This window comes from Phaenicophaeus curvirostris, chromosome Z, assembly GCF_032191515.1.
Source record: "Phaenicophaeus curvirostris isolate KB17595 chromosome Z, BPBGC_Pcur_1.0, whole genome shotgun sequence".
Lineage (NCBI taxonomy): Eukaryota > Metazoa > Chordata > Aves > Cuculiformes > Cuculidae > Phaenicophaeus > Phaenicophaeus curvirostris.
Window position 1 is genome coordinate 74,058,561 of NC_091431.1, and position 21,717 is coordinate 74,080,277.

General features: G+C 45.3%; 1 protein-coding gene across 3 annotated transcripts in view; it reads left to right on the forward strand.

The window, feature by feature from the left end:
- CTIF (cap binding complex dependent translation initiation factor) overlaps positions 1 to 21,717 on the forward strand; it is a 165,304-nt gene that overhangs the window by 73,373 nt on the left and 70,214 nt on the right. For all 3 annotated transcript variants that reach the window (XM_069880982.1, XM_069880981.1, XM_069880983.1), the window contains one exon: positions 19,807 to 19,883. In XM_069880982.1, the coding sequence (XP_069737083.1) occupies positions 19,807 to 19,883 (77 nt within the window). The remainder of the gene's footprint in view (positions 1 to 19,806; positions 19,884 to 21,717) is intronic.

Here is a 21,717-nt window from a genome sequence, read left to right on the forward strand (position 1 = left end):
GGAGCTTTTCCTTGAGCCTGATGGATGGGTAAACGAAGATGGAGTGGCTGAGTGGCAAGACTAGGCTGGGATTGCCAATAAGAAGGTGAATTTATGATCAGGGGCCACAAGGAAATGAGAGGAGGATGAAGAGCTGCATAGGTAAATCTGTTCCTGGGAGGATGGTGAAGAAAGATCCTATATTTTACTTTTAAGGTAGATTTAAATCACAGGTAGATTTGTATGTGAGAACTGCATTTTTTTCTGGGGAATTAATTGATTTTAGTATGGGGACTTGTACTGGGGCGTAAATAACAACTTGATAGGCATCTGAGGCTCAAAACCATCACCATGTTGAGCTCTGGCTTAAACACACTGGCGAATGACAGAGGCTTTTCTAAGCCTTGTAGCTGACTTCTCTTTCAAAAAGATTTGCTTTTGTGCAGCTGTGTAATACTTAAAGCAAGCCTGAGAGATTTTGGTTTGTATTTTTTCCAATCCTTTCTGTAGACACACACACATGCCCCAAATCCTGCCTGAATTTTAACTAGTGAATAGAGTTACATCTTCTTCTCCCTTGTTTTCCCAGAGGGTTCATTAGAAACCTGAGGAGGCTTCTGGTGCACTCCCTTGAATTTGGTGAATGTTTTCCTGAAGCTGTTTGTGGAGTAATAATTAATTTTTTTTTTAACAAGTTATTAAAAGAGCAGAGAGAAAAAATCCAAATTTCTACAGGTCCTGAATAAAAACTCAGTATCTCTTTGGTCAAGCAGCTATTTCTGCTGGCTTGTCTACTTCCACATCCTAATCCTCTTCACCATTCTCTATAAAAGACGTAAATTTTTAACAAAATAAAGGGAAGGAAGGAATTTCTCTCTATAAAAGTAGGCATACCACAGGACTAGAGAAGAGAGACGTGCATATATTGCCGTTGATGTAGGAACCTACAAAGCCTAGAAATACATTTCTGACAAAATATGAGGTTAATGTTTCCTGTCGTATATAAAAATTTCTTCTTAACCAAAAGATACTCCCCCTCCCGCTTTCTGCTGCCTTTCCTCTTATGTTATGGAAATAGAAACTGATACAACAAATGAGACCAGAAGTTCTTAAAATGTGAATTTCCTGCCTGGAGGCAGCAGGTAAGTGAATTCCATCCAGCCTGGAGAGATGTATATATAGCTATGGGTGTAAATATAGGTATTGAGTGGCAGGATAAGAACTTATTGCAATGCAGTGTGGTTTGGTCAAAGATTGTCCCTTAAGTGGGAAATTTATTGCTACACACGACGCCTGGATGTCTCTTCCGTGGGGAAAATAGAGACTGTTTAGGAAGGGAATAAAATGATGTCCTCACCTGCAGTAGCAGACCAAGCTCAGTAATCCAGATGTCGTTTTTAGTTCCACATTCATATTGTTCCTCATTTTATGATTTTAAACATACCTTTGGGGTTTGTTTGGGTCTTTTGAAGATACTTCATGCTGACTATAAGATACTCTGCTGGCTCTAAAAATGATAAGTGCTTGCCTGTATGCACCCTGGCGTGGTCGGTGAAAGAAAACTCTGTGCCAAGAATGCTTTTTCTGGGTGGTAGGATTGAAGGATTTCATTGGGGTAGTAGAAATAGCAGGAGGAGCAGGATCCCTACGCATTTTGCCATGCAGTGCTGCGCCCATGTCCATTTCTCCTGGGGTTATTCTGCTCTGCCCTACACCTGCTGGTGCCCCTGTGGAGAAACTCCTCATTGTTGGCTTTCTATTTTTTTTTATTCTTTAATTTTTTTTTTTTAATTCCTGTAATGTATGAGCAGAGAAACCACTGGAGAATGATAAAGCTTCATTTCTTTCCTGCTTTTGTGACCTGCTTGATTATTTCATTTCTCATTGTATATTCTTTTGAGGCGCCTTGTCCGAACGGAAAGAAAATATGTATGCTTATAGGAGCCGTTTGTTTCCCTCTCACTGGGCAAAATAAGACCCTTGGCTGACCAAAATAAGAAGGTAACGCGTGAGATACTGATTGTTTCTGCTCACTGGTCATGGGGAGGGAGCTGCTGATAGTCACTCCATCACGCACTTGTGAATGACGTTCTTCATGAGAGCTGATGGGCTGTGTACATCTTCCACCGTTCCGTTTGGGGCTGTGAGTAATTACTACATAAAAATAGGTATTCCCCAAGCTTATGTTGCTGGATATTTGGTAGATAAGAATAAAAACGTTTGGGCTCAGCAGCTACAGGGACGTGGTTGGAAGCAGCAACAGTCGAGATGGATTACTGTGTCCTGTTGTTTCATGGTCGCTCTACAATGATAATCCAGACTGAAGCCAGTTTAAAAGATTCAGATGTCATGTAAAACAAAACATGAGTCTGGGTTACAGCGCGACAGTGGTGGCCAGTCTGCTCCAACCATTGTGCCTGTGGTCAATCAAAGCTTTATTTTCCAAAAGCAAAGAGCTAGATTGGGCTTTTTTTAAAGATTTCTTCTTACTTGGGTTATTTCTGGCCACACCGCAATGTCTGTGGTGCTTGTTCAGGCCTGCAGCTAGGACCTCTGGTGCAGACAACACTGGGAGACATCAAGGATGGGGGAGCTTTAGGATTGCCTGTGGTTGCACAGTTAGTCTAAAGACTGTGGAGAACCTGGGAGCTAGACGGGTGACCACGGATCATTATTAGCCTTGCAGATGCAACTGATGTGCTAAAAAATCATCTCCTTTCATACAAATTTTGATCTGGAAATGCATTAGTGGGTTATGGTACTGGGATTGTTGGGTTAAAGTTTCTACTTCTTCTTTATTTTGCTTCCAGTGCAAACCAGCCCTGTGTGCCTTAAGGCTCTGGAGCCAGCGTGGTCCCTGTGCTCCGCACAGCATCGCTGCCTAGCACCAGCAGTGTCCTGGCAAAGCAGGTCACCACCTGATAAGCAGAAAGGCGAAGAGTCGAACTCCCACTAAAATGGTATTTCAGCCAGAAAGAGCAAAGGGGGGAAAAAATACCCAGACCATTAGTGTGTGAGCGGCCACCTTGTCATGCAATCACAATATCGTTTTTCTATTTTTTTTTTTTATGGTTGGCTTAACAATTAAAAGGCTACACTGCGCTTTGGTTTTTCCAGTCTGCTGCATCGTGTGACCCCGGTGACTCCGAGTTAAGCCTCATTATATAATGGTGGGGTGTTTTTTTGGAAAACCTCCATTTAATCCTTTCAGAGCAGAATTTGCTGTTTTTGTTTTCTTTCATATCGTCGTCTTGTTTCCCCCCCGCCTACCCCTTCCCTGGCGGGCGCACGCTGGAGGCGTCAGTCTGGGAGCAGGGTCCTTTCTTCCTTTCTTTTTTTTTCAAATCTGTGGAGAAAGGAAAAAAAAAAAAAAAGGTTTATTTTCGTTTGCTTGGGTTACAGCGCCTTTCCCCGCCGTCGGGGGGAAGGACTACGTGATGTGCAGCAGGTATTTTGTGAATGGAGCACAACCCTGTGACTCCCCATTGCTCGGCCGAAGGGGGAGGTAGGGGAAGGAGAGAAATAAAGAAAAAAATAAAAAACACCACCCAGTGACTCCATCTGACTCGTTTTGGCTGGAAAACTTCTTCAGCACCGTAGTTCTTAAGCCAGGAGGAAGCTTTCTTCTGGCCCAAGAACAATAAAGGGGTCAGCAGCCTGATCCTCCCTCCTACACCCTCTTCCTTCCATTGTGAGGGGTCTGTGCAAATATCCCAGGCTGCTTCTGCTGGGGCCTGAGGGACCTGAGCTACACATGTGACATTAAAGACAAGCTTTGCAAACTCAGTAATACTGAGCTGCAAAAATTAAAAAAAAAACCAAAAAAAACCAAACAAACAAAAAAACCCAAAAAACTAGAATGAATTCTTGAAGGTGCTCTGTATCTCATGTAGAGCTGCACTTAGAGAAGGTACGCAGGAGTGTTTCTCATGGTGGAAGGAAATCTATCCTTTGCCATGCGTAGGTGCTCCCACATGATTCTACGGCAGCATCTTCACCAGTGTCTGCTCAATAAGTGGGCAAATCCCCACAGAAGGTAGGTGAAACCTTGTCTCACCAGCCCTCGACCATCCCCATTTATCTGGTTGTCCAAGATGGGGAATTTCTGCTGCTCTCATAAGGCACTTGCAAAATCTGTGTGGTGTATGGTCTCCAGCAAGGATGGGGTTGAAGGAAGCGTGGATGCTTGCTATGTTGTGCTTGCTTCAGGGTTTGATCATCATCTGGCAGCACTCAGATTTTCCGGCTGGCACCTGTAATGATATGGTTGCTACTCCTTGGATGCATTTCACAGACCATGAAGGTCTAAACCTATGGTCCCTGGAGTAATAGGTCATAGGAGAAGTCCTATGAGGCCTGACCCACCAGCCCTGTCCATCATTAAGGCAGCCTGCATCTCTCTCTTGGGGGAGGTTTTACATGGATCAGGGCTGCTGTGCCTTCTGTGATATTTCTTGTGAATCCAGAGCGGTCCGAAAACTTACAGACCACGTTAGGTTCTGCCATCATGAATGGTGATAATGACATTTGGTATCTGACAGGCTAAATGCCACCTACCTTCCCAAAGGAGAAGGTGAGGCCTGTGACCTTCAGTACAAGCAAGCGCAGTGCTGTAAGCTGTATCATGCACTGAAGACCTGGCTCATTTGCCAGAGGGAGAGTGGATGGTGCTCATCAAATTGTAGGAACCCACCTCTTTTTTTTTTCCATTTTTTTTTCACACAATAACCCGCTAATAGCATGTGTGACCTCTTGCTGTGTTCCAGCTTGTTGGACCTTGGCACCAAGCAGTCGCATGAATCATTGATGGTGATTTTGCTGTAAGGCAGTTCCTGTCGTTATTATCTCCTCGCTGTGTTGATAATGCTTTGGTGGTGATGGTCAGGATTTCCTCACACTACAGAGCTTTCCTGAAGATCATCTCTGCGAGCAGTGGAGGAAGTAACCGTTACGAGTTTGCTCTTGGCTGCTGAGAACTGGGTGGCCAATCTTCAAATGTACGTGCAACCTGACATGATCTAGAGAGCGCGGTGGCAGCTCCTCTTTCCCTTCGTCCACTTTCTTGGCGCAGGCAGGTGGGAACTCCTCTTCTTCTGCAAATGCTCCAAGGGCAGAAGCAAGACTAAACCTGGCTATGGAAAGCAATCTGAGATCAGGACCCTGGCAAAGGAGATAAGGGAGAATGGTCATGGTCTAATGTCTTCCCTGAAATCTCAAGGGCAAGGTGGCAACACCCATGGCCAGGGAGAAATGTGGGGTCTCACATCCTCCCCTCTTGCAATGCTAGAGTGTTGGCAGTACACACAGTACCAGGGTCCTTTAGTTGAAGGGAGAACTGGTATTAATTCAGTTTATAGATGCTTAGGCAAACAGGTTAGTTATTTAAACCCATTTTTTTTACAAATGTCCTTATTTGGAGGTAAAAGTAAGCAAGACACGAGTTCTTCTTTCAGCCTTGGTATTACGCTTCTTTTCCCCTGGTGTTGGAATAGCTTTCTGATCTTTGTGTACATGCATCACGATCCAGGATTTTGGTGATATTTCCAAGCAGCACAGCTATGAAGGTAATAAATGGTAATTACACGGGCCATTTTGACCTTAGGGCAGGTGATGTGTGACAGACCTCCATGGTCCTTTGCTGCTCTTCCTCTTCTAGAAGAGGAAATAGTGTGCAGCTGCCTGTGGCCAGTGAGAAAGAAAATATACACAACGAAATATACCACAGGTAGCTCCAAGAGTACATGATGCTGGGAATCTGCTGTGTTAGAGGTGGAGTTCCTTCACTGATTGACCATCCCGCTGTTCCTTTCTGAAGAGGAAGTAGATTGCCTTGTTTAACTTCGTACTTGCCATGTATTTTCATGCCTACAAGACAGGACTTGAATTTATTCTGCCAGTTCTCAGCTTCTATGAGTCGTTGGTTCAGGAAGGGCAAAGCTGCAGTGCAGCAGCTGAAGCTCCTGCCCTTCTGGGAGGTCTAAGGTACTTTTCCTTACATGAGGTTGGATCACAACAGAAGGTGTTTTGACAGCACAGAAGTCTTTCTGTATGAAAATGGTCACCCAGAGTGGTTTGCAGTTTAGACAGAGCAATCCAGGCTTCTTTCACAGGTGCTTTTCCAAAGGTACTCAACTATTTAGTGACCTTGCACTAAACATGAGCAGCTCAGATTCTCGTGCCCTGGTGGGAAGGGCTAACTGTTTGGGAGCAGATAATAATGCAGCAGAGGATGGTTAGAAGTGAGTTAGTTAAGGGATGGTAATGGGACTTGATAACATTCTGTAGGTCCACTATCAAGTTGCTTATCCTTGATGAGAGCAATCCTGTTTCTGGAGGCACCAGCAGTGTATCTTCATCTCCTGTGTCCAGCTTTCCAATCTTCTGCTTGTCTGTTTAGTCCGTGTCTCCAGAGTCTTGTCTGTGCTGCCTTTTTGAGGTGGTTGCTTCTCTGCAGGAGGGCTTACGCTCTGCCAGAACTGCACACGCATCCACAGCCATTGAGGTCCTAGTGTTGGTATGTGCAGCTGAAAGAAAGTAAAAAAGCTTATATCAAAGGGTTGGAAGGCAGAAAAATAGTCATGCAGGGGGATTGAGGAAATCTCCAGCCCTTGAGAAGCTGTGTGACCTCTTGAAATGTTCCCCGTTGGGTGCTGTACTTTCCCACAGGGGAAAGCATGGTTGATTCATGTATTTCTTACTGCCTCATGTCTCTCCTTCTCCTGCATGTCCACTGAGAGGCTTTTCAGATTGGAACATGTACAGAGAACCATGTCCAGGCACCAGGTTCAAGGAGACTCCTGCCCTGGGAGTTGATGACTATAATAGCTGGGGGTTTCTGCTGGCACTTTATGGAGTCTCTCTGGGTTGGGAGCCGTGTACAGTAGGAACAGTCATCAGCCTCATCTTACGTGCTCCTTGTCTCACTGGTTAGGATCGTTTCCCCCATGGAAACCATCAAGAATTTCCGTTATTTCCTTTCCTGAGGCTTTGTTTGGGTGGGGATTTCTGGAAGGTATTTCACAGGCAGGTATAATTAAAGAAAGACATGCTTTGCCTGGAGGCTAGACAAGGTTTTCTTTAAAGCTGAGCCTTTACCATGGTGGCAAAACAGAAACTGTTTGTTGCCTGGTCCAATAGAGGGGAGGCTGGGGAAAGAGGGGAGCTAATCAGCTGGGAATCATCCCAGTTAAACGTTGCACACTGGGGTTAAGGCCTTTATCCAGCAAATCCTTGAAATATGTGCTTAATTTTAAGTCCCCCTGACTTCAATCTGTTTACTCTTGTGCTTAATTTTAAGCATGTGCCTAAGTGCTCAGCTGGCTGAGGGCCAAGGCAAATAGTAGACTTAGGAGCAGATTCACATAAAGTAAATGCTTTACTGGACTGAAGTCCTGCGGGATGGAGGATGCTATAGCAGGTCAGGGATGATGGGAAGGGATGGTGCTGCATATGTCAGCTCTGTCAACATATTTGGCATCGAGTACCATGGACCTGCAGCTGTGCTGATGTTGCAGGGAGCATCCTGAAAGCATAGCCTTTAAAAAGGCACCTTAACATCCAGTGGGAGGTGTCCCTGCCCATGGCAGGGTTGGAACTGTATGGGCTTTAAGGTCTCTTCCAACCCAGACCATTCCATGATGATTCAATGAACTTTAGTGTCTGTGTTTCACTGTTCTGAAGGCATCAACCTCACGCTTAGCCTTGCATATACCACAAACACAGTCTTGGAAATACAATATATCTTTTTTTTTCTCTTTATTGATAGAAAGGAGCGTTTTAGTGGATGAAAATAGCCTTGATCTTATCATCAGAAGAGGAAGGAGAGCAGAGTATATGAACTGACTAATAAATCTTCATAGGAATTTGCATGGCTGCATTAATGCTTACAACAAAAAGGACTCCTGTATTAGCACAAGCTTTTATAATGGCTTTATCGTCTTCTTTCCTGTTCCAAGCTAATTCCTGAAAGCCTTCTCTTAATCCCCCTTTTGCTCATCCAGCCTCGACTTCTCAGAATGGTGGAGGTATTTTTTCTTTATTTCTAATCTATGAATGACAGCACTTAAAGCTGACGCTTGCAGCCATGGCACGCAGGAAGATGAGAAACTGTCATCAGAAAACAAGATCTGTGTTTTTTGAAAACACTATGATGGGTTAAGGGAAATCTGCAGCTGGAACAAATACAGCGCTCATCTAACTTCCTCAATAACTCTGCTGGGGGAGCGGGCAGTTGCCAGATGAAGGAAGTGTGGTTAGCCATTGAGTCTTTGAATGCAGCTCCGTTTCCCCCTCAAACCCATGGAATTTATATTAACCTCCAGCTTTTCTTAGCTGGTGGGAATTCTTTTTTTTGCATGAGGAAGAGCCTTGCTTTTGTTGCTTCACTTTGTCAGAGGAGTGGAGGGGATGGTTCTCCTCCTCGCAGAGCGTTCTTGCTGGCAAAAGGCCAGGGATGTTAAGTGACTAGTTTTTGGCGTTGATAAGGAAGGAAAATTTGAAGCTGCCAAGCAGAGAGAGGCAGGCGTCCGATGACTTGGTTTTGGGAAGGGAAGGCTCCAATCCCGGCAGAGGCTCAGGCAAGAGGGAAGACCATGTGTGCCTTTAGCATCTTATAGATGGATGTAGCTATATACAGTAAGCAAAGAGCAATGTGCAAGTAAGGATGTCTAAAACCGCTTTCAGTAGAATACTTGGCTACCTAATTTGAGCTATCAGTAGACCCTTAGGAGCACTACCCAGGTCAGCAAGGAGTGTAGTGTTGGAGAGTTTATTTTGGATCCTGGGGCATCTGTAGGATCCACGCATGGCTTCAGAGCCACCACAGAGGCATAACCATCCTGTAAGCTGCTTATGGCTGTGATGCCATTGGCAGCAGGCAGTGGTCCTGGAAGGAAAAGGGAGCCAGCTGAATGGGGAATGAGTTGCCAAAATTCCTGGTTGTCTTTGGTAGGAAGCTCTCTGATAGCCAGTTCCGAGTTTTTCATACTGCAGTGTACCTGCAGTTTTCCCCTCAGTCCCCTCTTTCTGCTCATTGGTCATACTGCTCTTGGTGACCACTATCTAAGACCCTTCCCAGCTTCTGGAGCTGAGCCCATCACAGAGGCACAGTCCTGACAGAAAGAAGGGCACCAAGGAAAGTAGAAAGGAGCTTAAAAAGCCCGACTAAGGAGGGGCAAGATAACTGGAGACAGCCCAGTAAGCAAATTTTTTGGTGCTGGTTGCTTGGCACGTGAAAATATCCAGGAGTTAGGTTTGTTTGTTTTGTTTTGGTGCTGGTTGTTCTTTGCTCCCATTTGGTTCTGATGAAATATCCGAAAGTCCATACTCTTGGCCAACGTGAAATGAACTGAGGGGGCTTCAGCCAGCTCCTGGCCGTCATCACAAAAGCAGCTGTAAATCATGCTTTCACTGCCAGGAAAGCTGATATTTGAATGATGCCTCTATCTTTCGGTTGTTGTGGTTGAGGTTCAGCCTTGGGTCCTCTTGCCATCTCATGTGCCCGCTTCATCTCAGCTGAAGAGGCATGATCAGACCACACATTAAGGTTCACAAGTGGCTGGTGGTAGGCGTTGAAAGGGACAAGAGGTTGGAAAAAACAGACTGGGGAACATGAAAAAAGATAGAGGAAAAATATACTTCAAAGAAATTCAAGGTCCCGTGGGGGACTAAAATATAAAATATCTCAGCTCTGTCAGGTTATTCAGCATTGAGTAGCATGGACCTGCTCCTCCATGGGAGAGTGGATATGACTGTCTTGCTGCCTGTCATATGGCAACTTTGGACAAAAAACAATTTTACAGTCATTTTTTTTGGTGGAAATGCCAGGTCTGTTTCCAAATGTCACATTTAGGGGCTACATCTACAAACATGCTTTTTTTACTTGTCCTCATTTTACTGTTCAAAGCAATCCACAGCTCCCAGAGGTCTGCAAAGCACCAGTGGAAAGCCAGGAACGTAATTAATATATGATGTGATTGATACTCTGTGGCAAGTGCATCATGTTTTCTGTGCTTGTCTCTGCATTAAAACCCATTTAAACCCATTTAAGCAGGAGGAATCTTAGTCCTTGATGCATAAAAGGAAAATCCTGGGAGGGAGCAGAGCAGTTTCTCCTATCCAGGTACAAACTGCCGGTAACCAGGCATGGAGAAAGTCAAGCCATTGTGTTGCAAAGCCCACACTCTTGCAAAGGAATAGGACTTTTCAAAGGGAAGAATGAGACTTTAATAGGATTAAATTGGCTGACTTGCTCACTCTGGGCTGAGCTAGACTTAGGAGAGACTTCAGAAAGGAGAAGAACTATTTCTTCATGGTATAGTCCTGGGAAAATGTGTTGGCTGTGCCTTCAGACAACTGCAGACAGGAATATCTGTTGTGTCAATAAACTTCCCAGCACAATATGAGGGGCTTGGCGAGGGAAGGGATAGTGGTATTCTACACGGCTTCCTTCAGCCATGAAGGTCTATGGGAAAGGTCTGCTGGTGGACCAAGAGGGCCTGCCACCACCAGGACCTCATTACAGTTGATGGCAAAGTCCTTTTGCCTTTGGTGCTGCAATGTATGGATCACAGTGATATGGATCATGGCAGAAAAGTGTTTGTTGACTTATTAACTATTGCCTGCGGTCGTAGGGTGTTGCAAAACTTCATGCACTTGGATGGCCTCCAGTGGGAAATGCCAAGGGCTGAGTGGTGAGAAAGTTCTCCTAGCACCTCTGGACCTACCCACATTGAAAGAAAAGAGGTGTCATTTCTTGTTTGAAAGGTTGCAAAGTTATCACTCTGCAAATGAGGGGTTTCATTGCTGTTGGACTGTCCCAGCTCCTGGGAGCTTATATCAACTGGAGTTCCTGTGGCCTGAAACTCTAGTCCAGCCTAGAGGAGCATAATTGTGGGGTCTTGGTTGTGGGCGATTGTACAAATGCACATGAAAAATATGCAATCTTTTATTAATAATAAGGGTGAAATTAAAATAAGCTTGGGTACAGCCTCTAACTTCTGTTGCAATTTGAGATGAGCACACTTGATCAGAGGGGGATGGGGATTACCCAGAGGTTCAACAGACACTCTGATTTAGAAGGTGACCCACGCTCTGATCCAAAACTCACTGATGTCCTATGGTGTCTGTTTATAAGTCACCTGCAAATGTCATCAGGGAGGTTCCTATTCTGCCTGCAGGTCTCCTCCTGACACTGTCATCCACCGTGATGGCACAATAAGGAGATGTTGAGGATGGACAGTGAATGAAGGGTTCACAAACAGCTTGTGGTAGGCTTTGAAAGGGACAAGAGATTGGGAAAACTAAATTGGGGAACATGAAAAATATAGAGTAAAAGTATAGTTTAAAGAAATTTAAGGTCCAGAGGGACTGAAATAGCTAAAGTTACAAACATTCCTATAACAACCTCATAAGTCCCAGCTAAAGCAATTCCTCCCTAGCCCCCAAACTAGCACAAAATGCAAGAAAAGCTTTTCCAAGCAGCGCAGACTTTCCAAGGATGAGCCTGAACTATCTGGACAGACCTCAAACCAAATACCAGATGTGGTGCCTCCTGGTCGCAAGTGACGTGGGCAGTATATATTACCAGTATTAGGTGGAACAGGCTCCCTTTTCCTGAAGAAAGCAAACCAAGGTCACCAATGCTATTTATTTTAATGATTCTTTAAATATTCTGCATTTAAGGAGCAATGGCGTGATATGTTTACTGAATAAATGTATTTATGGATAGGACACTTTACTGCTGACAGTAAGGTTTGTTTTTAAGCATGACCAGGGTAGAGGAAATACATACAAATAAACAATAAACCTAAACAACACTAAAATAACATCAGTTAAAACAATTAGAGTTACTTCCACTTACAAAGTATTGTTCCCATTTTGCTGTAGCATGGGAAAAACTCTGTTTCCTAATTCAGCTTGCAACTGATTTTGGATTCACGGATTCTTGTAACAAAAGGGGATTTCTTTTGTCTGTTATTTATACTCTTCCTATGGCACCACGCGTCTGTGTCTGGAGCGCCCCATTTCAATGCAACAGCGAGGGGAACCTGGAGCGGTGTTTCCAGCCTGTCTCCATCTCGGTGCCTTAGCTGGAGCTTGGTGGCTGGGCTTTTCTTGCCTACCCCTGCCCATCCTGGTTGCAGCGATGTGCACGTGTGTGTTTGCAGAGGCAGTTCCTCCTCGGAGACTTTGTCCTGGATTTTGAAGTTTTATTATCTCCGAGTTATGTATAATTCAGAAGCTTAGGGAAGAAGAGTTAAAAATAGACCCAAGAAAACTCACTGTCAGTAATCACCAGAAGACATTGAGGAAGTTTGAGGGTACATTTCACTTGGGATGCTTTGCCTGATTATTCTAATGCTTTAATTGCATTTGCATCCTTCACCCCGCACTGGGAGTTTCATGCAGGGTTGTTCTGTCATTCTCTGTGTCTTTTGTTTCATCCCAGAGCTGGCTGCAGAGGTATGAGGTGGGACAGCTGAGCTGCCACCAAGTATTTAATACCATTTTAAATGCCATCAACCCTCTAACTGGGTGCCTGCTCTCTACCAGGAGCTCACAGAAAACACCAAGGAAGGGTGGTGGGTAGATGAGTGCCTAAATGATACTTTTTTGGGTCTGGGACTGCATATGCGGAGTCTGTAATTCATTAAAATCTCCACCATTTCATGAGAGTGGGTGTGTAGACCAGCATTTATTCTCAGCAAAACAGGAATCCGGGAGTGTGTCCTTGGGAGAACATGGGAGAGCAGAGCCATGTAGGAAATAGTACTGGTGTTTTAATCATAACTAATGAGTGGTGTTCAGCTGTGATGGTCCTGATGACTGTCACAGCCATCACTCCTCTGTGTCCTGCCTTTATTTTTGTAAAAAGTCTCCTCCAAGGTGCTCATCCCTAAGCATGTGTGCTGCAGCTACACATTCCACCTTTCCTGGCGATGTACAGTTTATGGTGTGCTCTCCAAAGATGCAGTTTATTAGGAAATCCTCCAAACTGGGACATCTCCCAGGAAACAACTATTGTGCCTCCACATTGAGGCATGTTGCACCATGCCATGATTCATCAGGCACGCACATCCTACTGTCAAGGTGCCACAGAGCATCCTTCCTCTGCTGTGGGTATTGTCAGATCAGCAGTGGCAAAGCCAGAGGAGTTTTGCTCCTTTTCCAGCTCCTGGGTGGCTGGAAACTTAAGTTCTAAGTTTCTTTACCACCCGTATAGTTTAATTTAGCCCTGGCTCCAGTGATTGACGTTGAAGAAGGCATCCTTGGAGGTGGTGGCAACCCTTCAGTGCTGTGTTCTGGGTGAGAAGTGACGGGAGAGACACAACTAAGTGCTCTAAGGATCTACCTGCCCTGTATCTTGGGTGAGGATTATTCTGTAAAAGTGTTGCACTTTCTGTCCCATTGATGTTGAGCACCGACTGATTCCTTATTCAGATGCAACTATTATTATAAAGACCTTCCAGGAAAAATGAATAGCTTGCAATTTGAAGAGGCAGATTTATCACTAAAATTTTAACGGAGAGGAAATAATTTCTAGGCAGCTTCCTGACATTGTTTGGTATTCTTCCATGGCTTCCAAAGCAGGTCAAGGCTTTGGTTTGTGCTGAGGCCTTTACATTTCAAGAGACAGAAAATTCCCCTTATGTAAGAGAGGAGAATGGGTGGCAGATCAATGCTGTGGGAGTTCCTGGAAGGGGAAGAGTCAATGGCAAGTGGCCTTCAAGGAGATGACTCTGCTGGAAGTGCCTGCAGGACTTATGTGTATTGATAAATGCTGGCCTTGGGTGCGTAGTGGTGATGGGGATGGTGCCAGTGGGGAGGTAGTGATGACTCTGCCACGTTTGTCATGTGCAGTTGGATGGCCGGGATGGTTGCACTGAGTATTGGGTCATTCAGCTCCATAGTCACTATGACTGTGGGACTGGTGCAGTAGAAGTTAAATAAATCTGCAGCTCCATGCTGTCCTGGACTTTCGTGCCACACATAATCACATCATAGAATCACTAGGTTGGAAAAGACCCACTGAATCCTTGAATCCATAATCCGTCCTATAGGCAGATAAAAGCCCCATAGTGGGGTGTTGCAAGTCACTGGGTTGGTTTATGCAGATCATTTCTGGAACCACAATATATTTATTTTTTTACATTCCCTCCAACCTCGATATTTCTGTTGTTGCCTTTGTGCAGCCAGATGGGGTGTCTCTGGGGCTGCCCCACCTCACCCTTCCCACCTCCTCAGAAAATAAATCCCACCCTGAACTTTGTGTGCAATAAACCAGAGAGAAACTCCCAGTGCCTACCGCAGGCCTAATAACCTGTTTGTTCAGTTCAGGCCTTCTGCAACCATTTGTTTAAGATAAGCAAGGGTGGAGATGTATCTTGAGGGCACAAAAGGTTCTTGAGATAAAGCTCATGCAGAGTGATCCTGAGATATGGCCACATCATTTCTTTTCCTTCTTTTATCACCCCAGCTTTGGGTTTTTCCATCAGTCCAGTTGCTTTTCTCAGCCTCTGGTTTGTTCTTGGGGTTTCAGTGTTGCCGTTTGGCATTCAGGCATCTTCACTTGCCTGATCATCATGGGCATGGGGAATGTCTTCAGCATAAGATGAATGAGTGTGCGTGAGTGAAGACAGTCACTTTGTGGGGTGAGGTTTCACAACTGAAAGTCAGGCTTCCCTAGGACATGAAGACCACAGGCATGAAGAAATGAACACAAACCTCTCATTGTCCCTGGTGTCTTTGTGAAACTCACATGAATTCAGCCACCCCAGGCAACGGTTGCATTTGAGAAACGTGGAAGTTGAGGAGGAGGGTGCAGATTGGTCCCAAACAGGACCAACCTTTTTGTAAGGCAGTTGGTGCCAGATGCCAGAAGAGTCCTTGGGATTTGGTACCTAAGGGTGGTCACAAAAGGAGCACCAGCAGCAAAACACTGTCCCTCATTTCTGCATATCTCCTTGTGATTTGCTGTGTGATTTACCATCACCAGTAAAAGAGGCAGAGCTGGTGCCTTCCCCCAACTTCTTCAGCTGGTGTTGCTGCAGAGGAGCTGTGAGAAAAATGAAAGCAAAGCTCCTGCTCATAGCAGGGTAGCTCTAGAACCAACAGTTTCCCTCCTCTGGTCCTCCTCCTCTTCCTCACATCCCTCCCAGGCCAGTTCCCCACAGATTACTGGGCTGAGATGTGGGGTGGGATGGCTCAGGAGAGGGATGTTGCTGGGGAGGGTCAGATGTCAGTGGGGGAAGAGGCAGAGGCTCTTGGGTTGCTGCAGATTGCCAACAAGATCTTGAAAGCTTTTTATTTGTTCTTTCATTAAACTTTGATGTAAATGGGTCTGGGGCAGTGGGGAGGCAGCTGCCAGCTTTCTGGATTCCCACAGGCAGGTGGACAGGATTGTGGGTTGGGCAAACACCTTCATTAGGAAGGTAAAGCACAAAAACAGTGCACATGGCTGTCAAACCTGCTCCCTTCTGCTGTCTGTTTGCAGCAGTTTCAGGAGATGACAGATTTCCCAGTCACCTAAGCTTGTCAGACACAACCTTTGCTCCTCCAAGAGCTGCGTTTCCTAAAACATCTAAAAAGGAATATCCACATCACAACATAGCAGATCTCTAAGGGAGAGCAGTCCAGTCCTGAATGCCTCTTCTCTTACAGAGCTGTTGGCCTTTCTTGTTGCAGCAAGCATGTTTGTAATTTAAACTTGACATACACGTGCATACATTAGAAGTCCCATGAGCTTCTCAGGTTTTGCACCAGGCTTCTTATCATGTGAACTGCAGGATGTTTTGCTCCAAAATCAAAAATGACCCTTAGTAACAGTCCTTCCTGAGACCGTGGACTCCTTATCCTTTACTCTTCCCACACTCCTCACTTCCAGAACCAGCAGCACTGAAATGTTGGCTTGTTCTGTTCTCCTCAAGCCACCTGCAAATAAATATCAAAATAAAACTGATATGGGAGAGAGATCAAATGTGATTTTTCTGCCCACTGAGAAGTTTCAAACCTGCCTATGAAAAGCATGAGCACCTGGTGTCTTCCTGCCCAAGCAGGAACAAAATCCATACCGCTTATGTAGATCTTCTTGTAGATCCATTGCAGAGCAGAGGGCAGTTTTCTGCCTTGCACGACTTTTCCCATTGGCTCCGTTCAGGAATTTCGGCTTCATAAAGAGTATGTCCACTGAAAAAGGGTGTGTTCACTTCCACATTGAACTCAGCAAGCCAGCTACATTGATGGCACTTTCATTGCTGTCCTGCATGACCCATGGCAGGGAGCAGCCTCCACACAAACCCAAGACCCATGTCATCAAGTCGCTTACCGTGTCCTTGGGACTCTGGCCTGTCTCCACCCACCCAGCACCTTCCGTCTCCTCCAGCTGCTCCATCCTTCTTCCAAGCTGCACAAAAAAAAGCCGACTTTTCTCCCTTCCAAATTTAGATCTGCTTAGACACCAAAATAGACAAGAGTAGGGACCATTGACTGTTTTTCTCCAAAGCATCGTCTCATGGCTAGAACTAAGGAAGGGAACTGCTTGGACAGAGAAGGGAGATCCTTGATTTTCCTAATGGGGACACAAAGTTCTCCTCTGTTCAGGCACAGGCATGCTCCTTCGATAAGGAGGTTTATTCCCATGTAATTAATCTATTACCCTGGTGCTCTCTTCTGGTGGTGGGCAGAGGAGGCACAAAGATGCTCTAGAAGGAGGACATGCAGCTGTGCGCTGCCATACGTATGGTTTCTAGCTGGGAAGAGCAGAAAAGCAGCACCTGAGAATTAAATAAGGGTTTGCTTTGAGAAAATCAGTGCTTTTCGGTCCTTGTGTTCTGCAGACATGGCTTCATTTTTCAGGGTAATTGTATTTGCATGTGTGTCTGCAATACAGCTTAGATTCTTAAAAATGCCCCAAGCGTTAGCTTGCTGTGGTAGTACGACACTGGAAACAGTCTCACTGAGTATTGTACTATTTTTAGAACAGCTGATGTGATTGGGCTGCTTGTGTCTGCTGCCTCCCTTCCTTTTCCTATTTGCTTTGTACCCACTGGCCAATTTCAAGCAAATTTTCAGAGGAACAGCGATCTTGGAGATATTAACCTTCTCCTATGTATTCAGTGAAAATAAGTGATCGGAAAAGTAGGTGATGGGGAAGACTCAAACTACAGCACTCTAATGAAGAAGATTCAGTATGATTCTAAGCTATTAGACATCAAAGGTGCCACGCAGAATTAACCATGAGATGTCTGGCAGTTGGAGAAGTCCAGGTCATACCCGGTTAACTAGCTGATAACACAACTATGTCCTCAGGAGAACAGGCTGTCAGCTTTTCCTACTCCCAGAGTATACCCTCTTAGTCAAAGATGGGCTGTGACTGAGCAGTGTGATGTGATCTGGGGAGCTTGAGGAGAAGGGATGTGAGCAAGTGATCACAGAACGAAGTATGTTGCTGAGTGGGACTTCGCTGGGTGAGCAGATATGCAAGAAAGATAAGGCAACTTCATGTAAGAATGGCCTCTGTTCCATTGCGTGAGGGATCATGTAGATTGGTGTGGTTGTTGTGGCAGGTCTCAGAGTTAAGGGTGTTGTAGTAGAAAAGAAGTATGGTTTTGTCACTAAGTGAGTACTACTCTTTAACATGCTTTCTAATGCCTATGCTAAACAACAGCATATCTGGTTTTCTCTGAAGGAGTTAATAGCAAAGAAAAAAATTAAAAGGGAAACTACCTTTTCAGGAAACATGCTTGAAGACTGCAGCCAAAGCAAGGTTCAAATAGGGACGCGCTAGCAAGCAGCAGGACTTACCTAGGGGATGGATGACTTCTTTATTGCTTCATGTCTCCAAGAGTGAAGGTCTCCCAAGTGGAAGGTTCAGCTGCCACGGGAGCTGTAGGGTTGCTGCAGTAGCCATTTCTCCATTTCTCTTTGCTGGTGTCCAGGCTGAATGGTCAGAATAAGTTTTGGTGGCCTTGGACTCTGGCCTGAAAGCCTAAATCCATTACCATCCCCCATAATCTTTCTTCTCCATTACATCTTCCACCAGAGAAACTCAAAATATTATTATCTCAGTAGCTGCTGCTAAAATTAACTGTCATTTTTAAGGCTTTTCACACAGAGAGAGGGGGACTTTTTTTTGAAGTCAGTGTGTTATGTTGTCATGCCAATGAGACAAGGCTGCTGCTCGATGAGACACATTCCCTCCCAGCCCTTGTCCTTGTCGAGGCTGCTCCCTCATGGCCCCTTGCACATGGTGATTCACCAGTAGCGGCTGGAGCTCTGAGACTAAGATAGATTGCGATGGAAATAAAAGGAGCGACTTTTACAGGGCTTTTATTGCCAGCCAGGGAAGTACAATGCTGCATAAATAAAATTCATTATGGTTATGACAGCTCTGTAGTCCCTGGAAAATAAATAATACTTTGCACTTGCGTAGTGCCCTTTGTCCAGGAACCTTGGAACTCTTTGCTCACATTAATGAAACCTCACGATGCCCATAGTAGGGTGGTAAATACAACATCCCCCTTATCAGAGGAATAAACCAAGTCAGGGAGTCAATGCCTCCAGTGGAGAGAGGACAAGGCAACTTGTAACACACAGCTTTTCCACTGATGTGACCAGGGCAAAGCATTTAATGTTCTTGTCACCTCAGTTGTTTCCAGTAGGTGGATGCCACCTGTCCTTTCCCCAGGGTGGCATGGGTTGACCAGCTCTTGGTGGGCAGCCCGAGCAATGTGCTCTTGTTGGGGTTGTTAATTTGCTAATGCTATGGTGTCACAAGCACCAGGAGGCCTGCCAGCTATGGCTCATGTTCCCTTACTCCAGTGTCCTCAAAATGCTGCTGAGCATCACCCCTTTGCAGACATTTGTACAGCTGGGTTTTAGATAAAACAATAAATACAAAGGAAATGAATGAGCAAAAGTGGAAGGTGTAGGTGCAGCAGCATCAGCTCTGTCATGTGTGACATGGGTGAATTCCCTATAGATGGTGATTCTGATTCTGTCCTTGTACTCAGCACTGATGAGGGAACACCTTGAACCCTGTGATCAGTTTTGGGCCCTTCACTATAAGAAAGACATTGAGGTCCTGAAGTGCATCCAGAGAGGGGGAGCGAAGCTGGTAAAGGGGCTGGAGAACAAGTGTTATGAGGAGCGGCTGAGAGAGCTGGGGTTGTTTAGCCTAAAGAAAAGGAGGCTGAGGGGAGACCTCATCACTGTCTACAACTGCCTGAAAGGTGGTTGTAGAGAGGTGGGTGTTGGTCTCTTTGCCCAAGTGGCAGGCAATAGGATGAGAGGGAATGGCCTCAAGCTGCATCAGGTGAGGTTTAGATTGGACATTAGGAAAAAATTCTTCACAGAAAGGGTTCTCAGGCACAGGCAGAGGCTGCGCAGGGAGGTGGTTGGGTCACCATCCCTGGAGGTATTTAAAAGATGTGTAGTTGAAGTGCTTAGGGATATGATATAGTAGTGGACAGGTACAGTTGGAATTGATGGTCTCAAAGGTCTTTTCCAACCTAGGGATTCTATGATTCTGTGTTTCTATGGTGTCTATTGGGATCCACCAATTTTTGCCCCCTGTGGTTTCTCCCATACAGAAATTGCAGATAACTCCATTCCATGCTTGTTGCACCAGCTCTGAGAGGCTACAACAGGTCTGTGGATTTCCACACCTGCTTTGATAGGATCTGAGATGTTCTAAGGATGTTTGGTTTGGAACTGTTTCTTTTATCAGGCCCACATGTTGGGCATACAGCTCTGTCTCACTCTGACCCCTTCCATACCAATGCCTCCTGTATCTTGGAGGTGACTGTTGCTTTTCCCTCTGTTTTGCAGGGTTACCATCAGTTGCCTCATGAAGCTGAAATCGCACACACCAAAAAACTATTCAGAAGGAGGAGAAACGACCGAAGGTAGGCAAAACCTCTCTTTAATGCTTTTTTTAATCTCCTCTTCCTCATTGCGCATCTTGCCCCTCGTCTCATGGAGTGTCTTTAGACAATATTGCTGTTCAGCTGCCTGCGTTGGGTTAATGCATAAGTCTTTATTTGAGCACTAACTCCCTGAAAATGCAGAGTCTGGACACTTTCCTGGTTTGTCTTTAAATCTGAGGTATGTCCTATATTGGTCCAGGAGTATCTTGAGGATGTCCTCTTCCCCTTATACTTATTCCAGATCCTCCCACTCATATTAGAACAGGCATCTGGAAAGATACTATCTGTAAAAGCTCTGAGTTCTTGTGACTTACTTCCTCTCTTTGATCAAAAACCAAATTTTGCAGACTTTCAGCATGTCCTGCAAAGTAGGTATGGTTGAGAGGGGTTTACAGCAAGCCTCAGCTGCCTGTCTGCATGAAGGATGAGCTAAATAGGCAGCTGAGTTCCTGTGGCGATGATGATTTCAATCCATTGAGTTAATTCAGTTGGGTCAATTGGGTACTTAATTGTGTAAATTGTATATTTAATTATATGAGGGCATTCAGAGTCCTTGATAGGAATTGTGACTATGGTTAAATGTGAAAATAAGTGGGGAATCAGGGAGTTAGCCTTACATACAGCTTTGTTTCTGCCAGTGTATTCTGCCATAAGGCAACACAACCAGGAAAATAAAGCTTTACTAAAACTGGGAGCTTGCAAGGTTAATGTTATTGAACAGGAGAAAAAGTGGCCACTTTTTTCTCCTAATGTGATCTGAAATCTGTCTGAGCTGTGAAGCCTCACGGGGAGATTTTTGGACAAGTCATAGAACATTTCAGACATTCATAGAACGCTTTGGGTTGGAAGGGACCTTAAAGCCCACCCAGTTCCAACCCCCTGCTGTAGGCAGGAACGCCTCCCACTGGAAGCAGTTGCTCAAAGCTCTGTCCAACCTGATCTTGCACACCTGCAGGGAGGGAGCATCCATGACTTCTCTGGGCAACCTGGGCCAGGGCTTCAGCACCCTCACTGTGAAGAATTTCTTCCTGATGTCTAATCTACATCTTCCCCCTCCAATTTAAAGCCATTCCCCCTCATCCTACCACTCCAAGTCCTTGTAAAAAGTCCCTACCCAGCTTTCCTGGAGCCCCTTTCAGTACTGGAAGGTGCTTAAGGTGTCCCCCAGACCCTTCTCTTCTGAATAATCCCAACTCTGTCAGCCTGTCCTCATAGCAGAGTTCCTCCAGTCCTCGGATCATCTTTGTGGCCTCCTCTGGACCCATTCCAACTGCTCCATATCCTTCTTACATTGAGGATTCCAGAATTGGATGCAGGACTCCAGGTGGGGTCTCACCAGAGGGGAATAGAGGTGCAGAATGACCTCCCTCGACCTACTGGCCACAATTCTTTTGATGCAGACCAGGGTGCACTTGGGTTTCTGTGCTGCTGATGTCTCATTTCAAGCTTCTCATTGATGAGCAAAGTCCTGCAAACACCTATAGTAGCAGTTGGAACGTGTCCTCAAATCTCCCTGTCACTTCTCAACTTGTAAATAGCCATGATGCGGTTAACTCTGTGCTTGGTTTGATTTCCCCAAATTTTACTGAGCAACCAAAAAGCAGCTGAAAAGAGTTTGCTCAGGCATCCTAGAAACATTCCTCTGTGGGCAGGGATTTCAGCAGCAGCAAACTCTGGGTTTTGCTCCTCTTTGGAGATCCCTCCTTTTTTTCTGTAGTCAAAAGACAATTTTGCCTTGTGACTTAGGGGAAAAAAAGGGCTTGTTTCAGCTGAGTGCAGCCCTCTGACCACCAAAACATGGTTAAAACCGAGC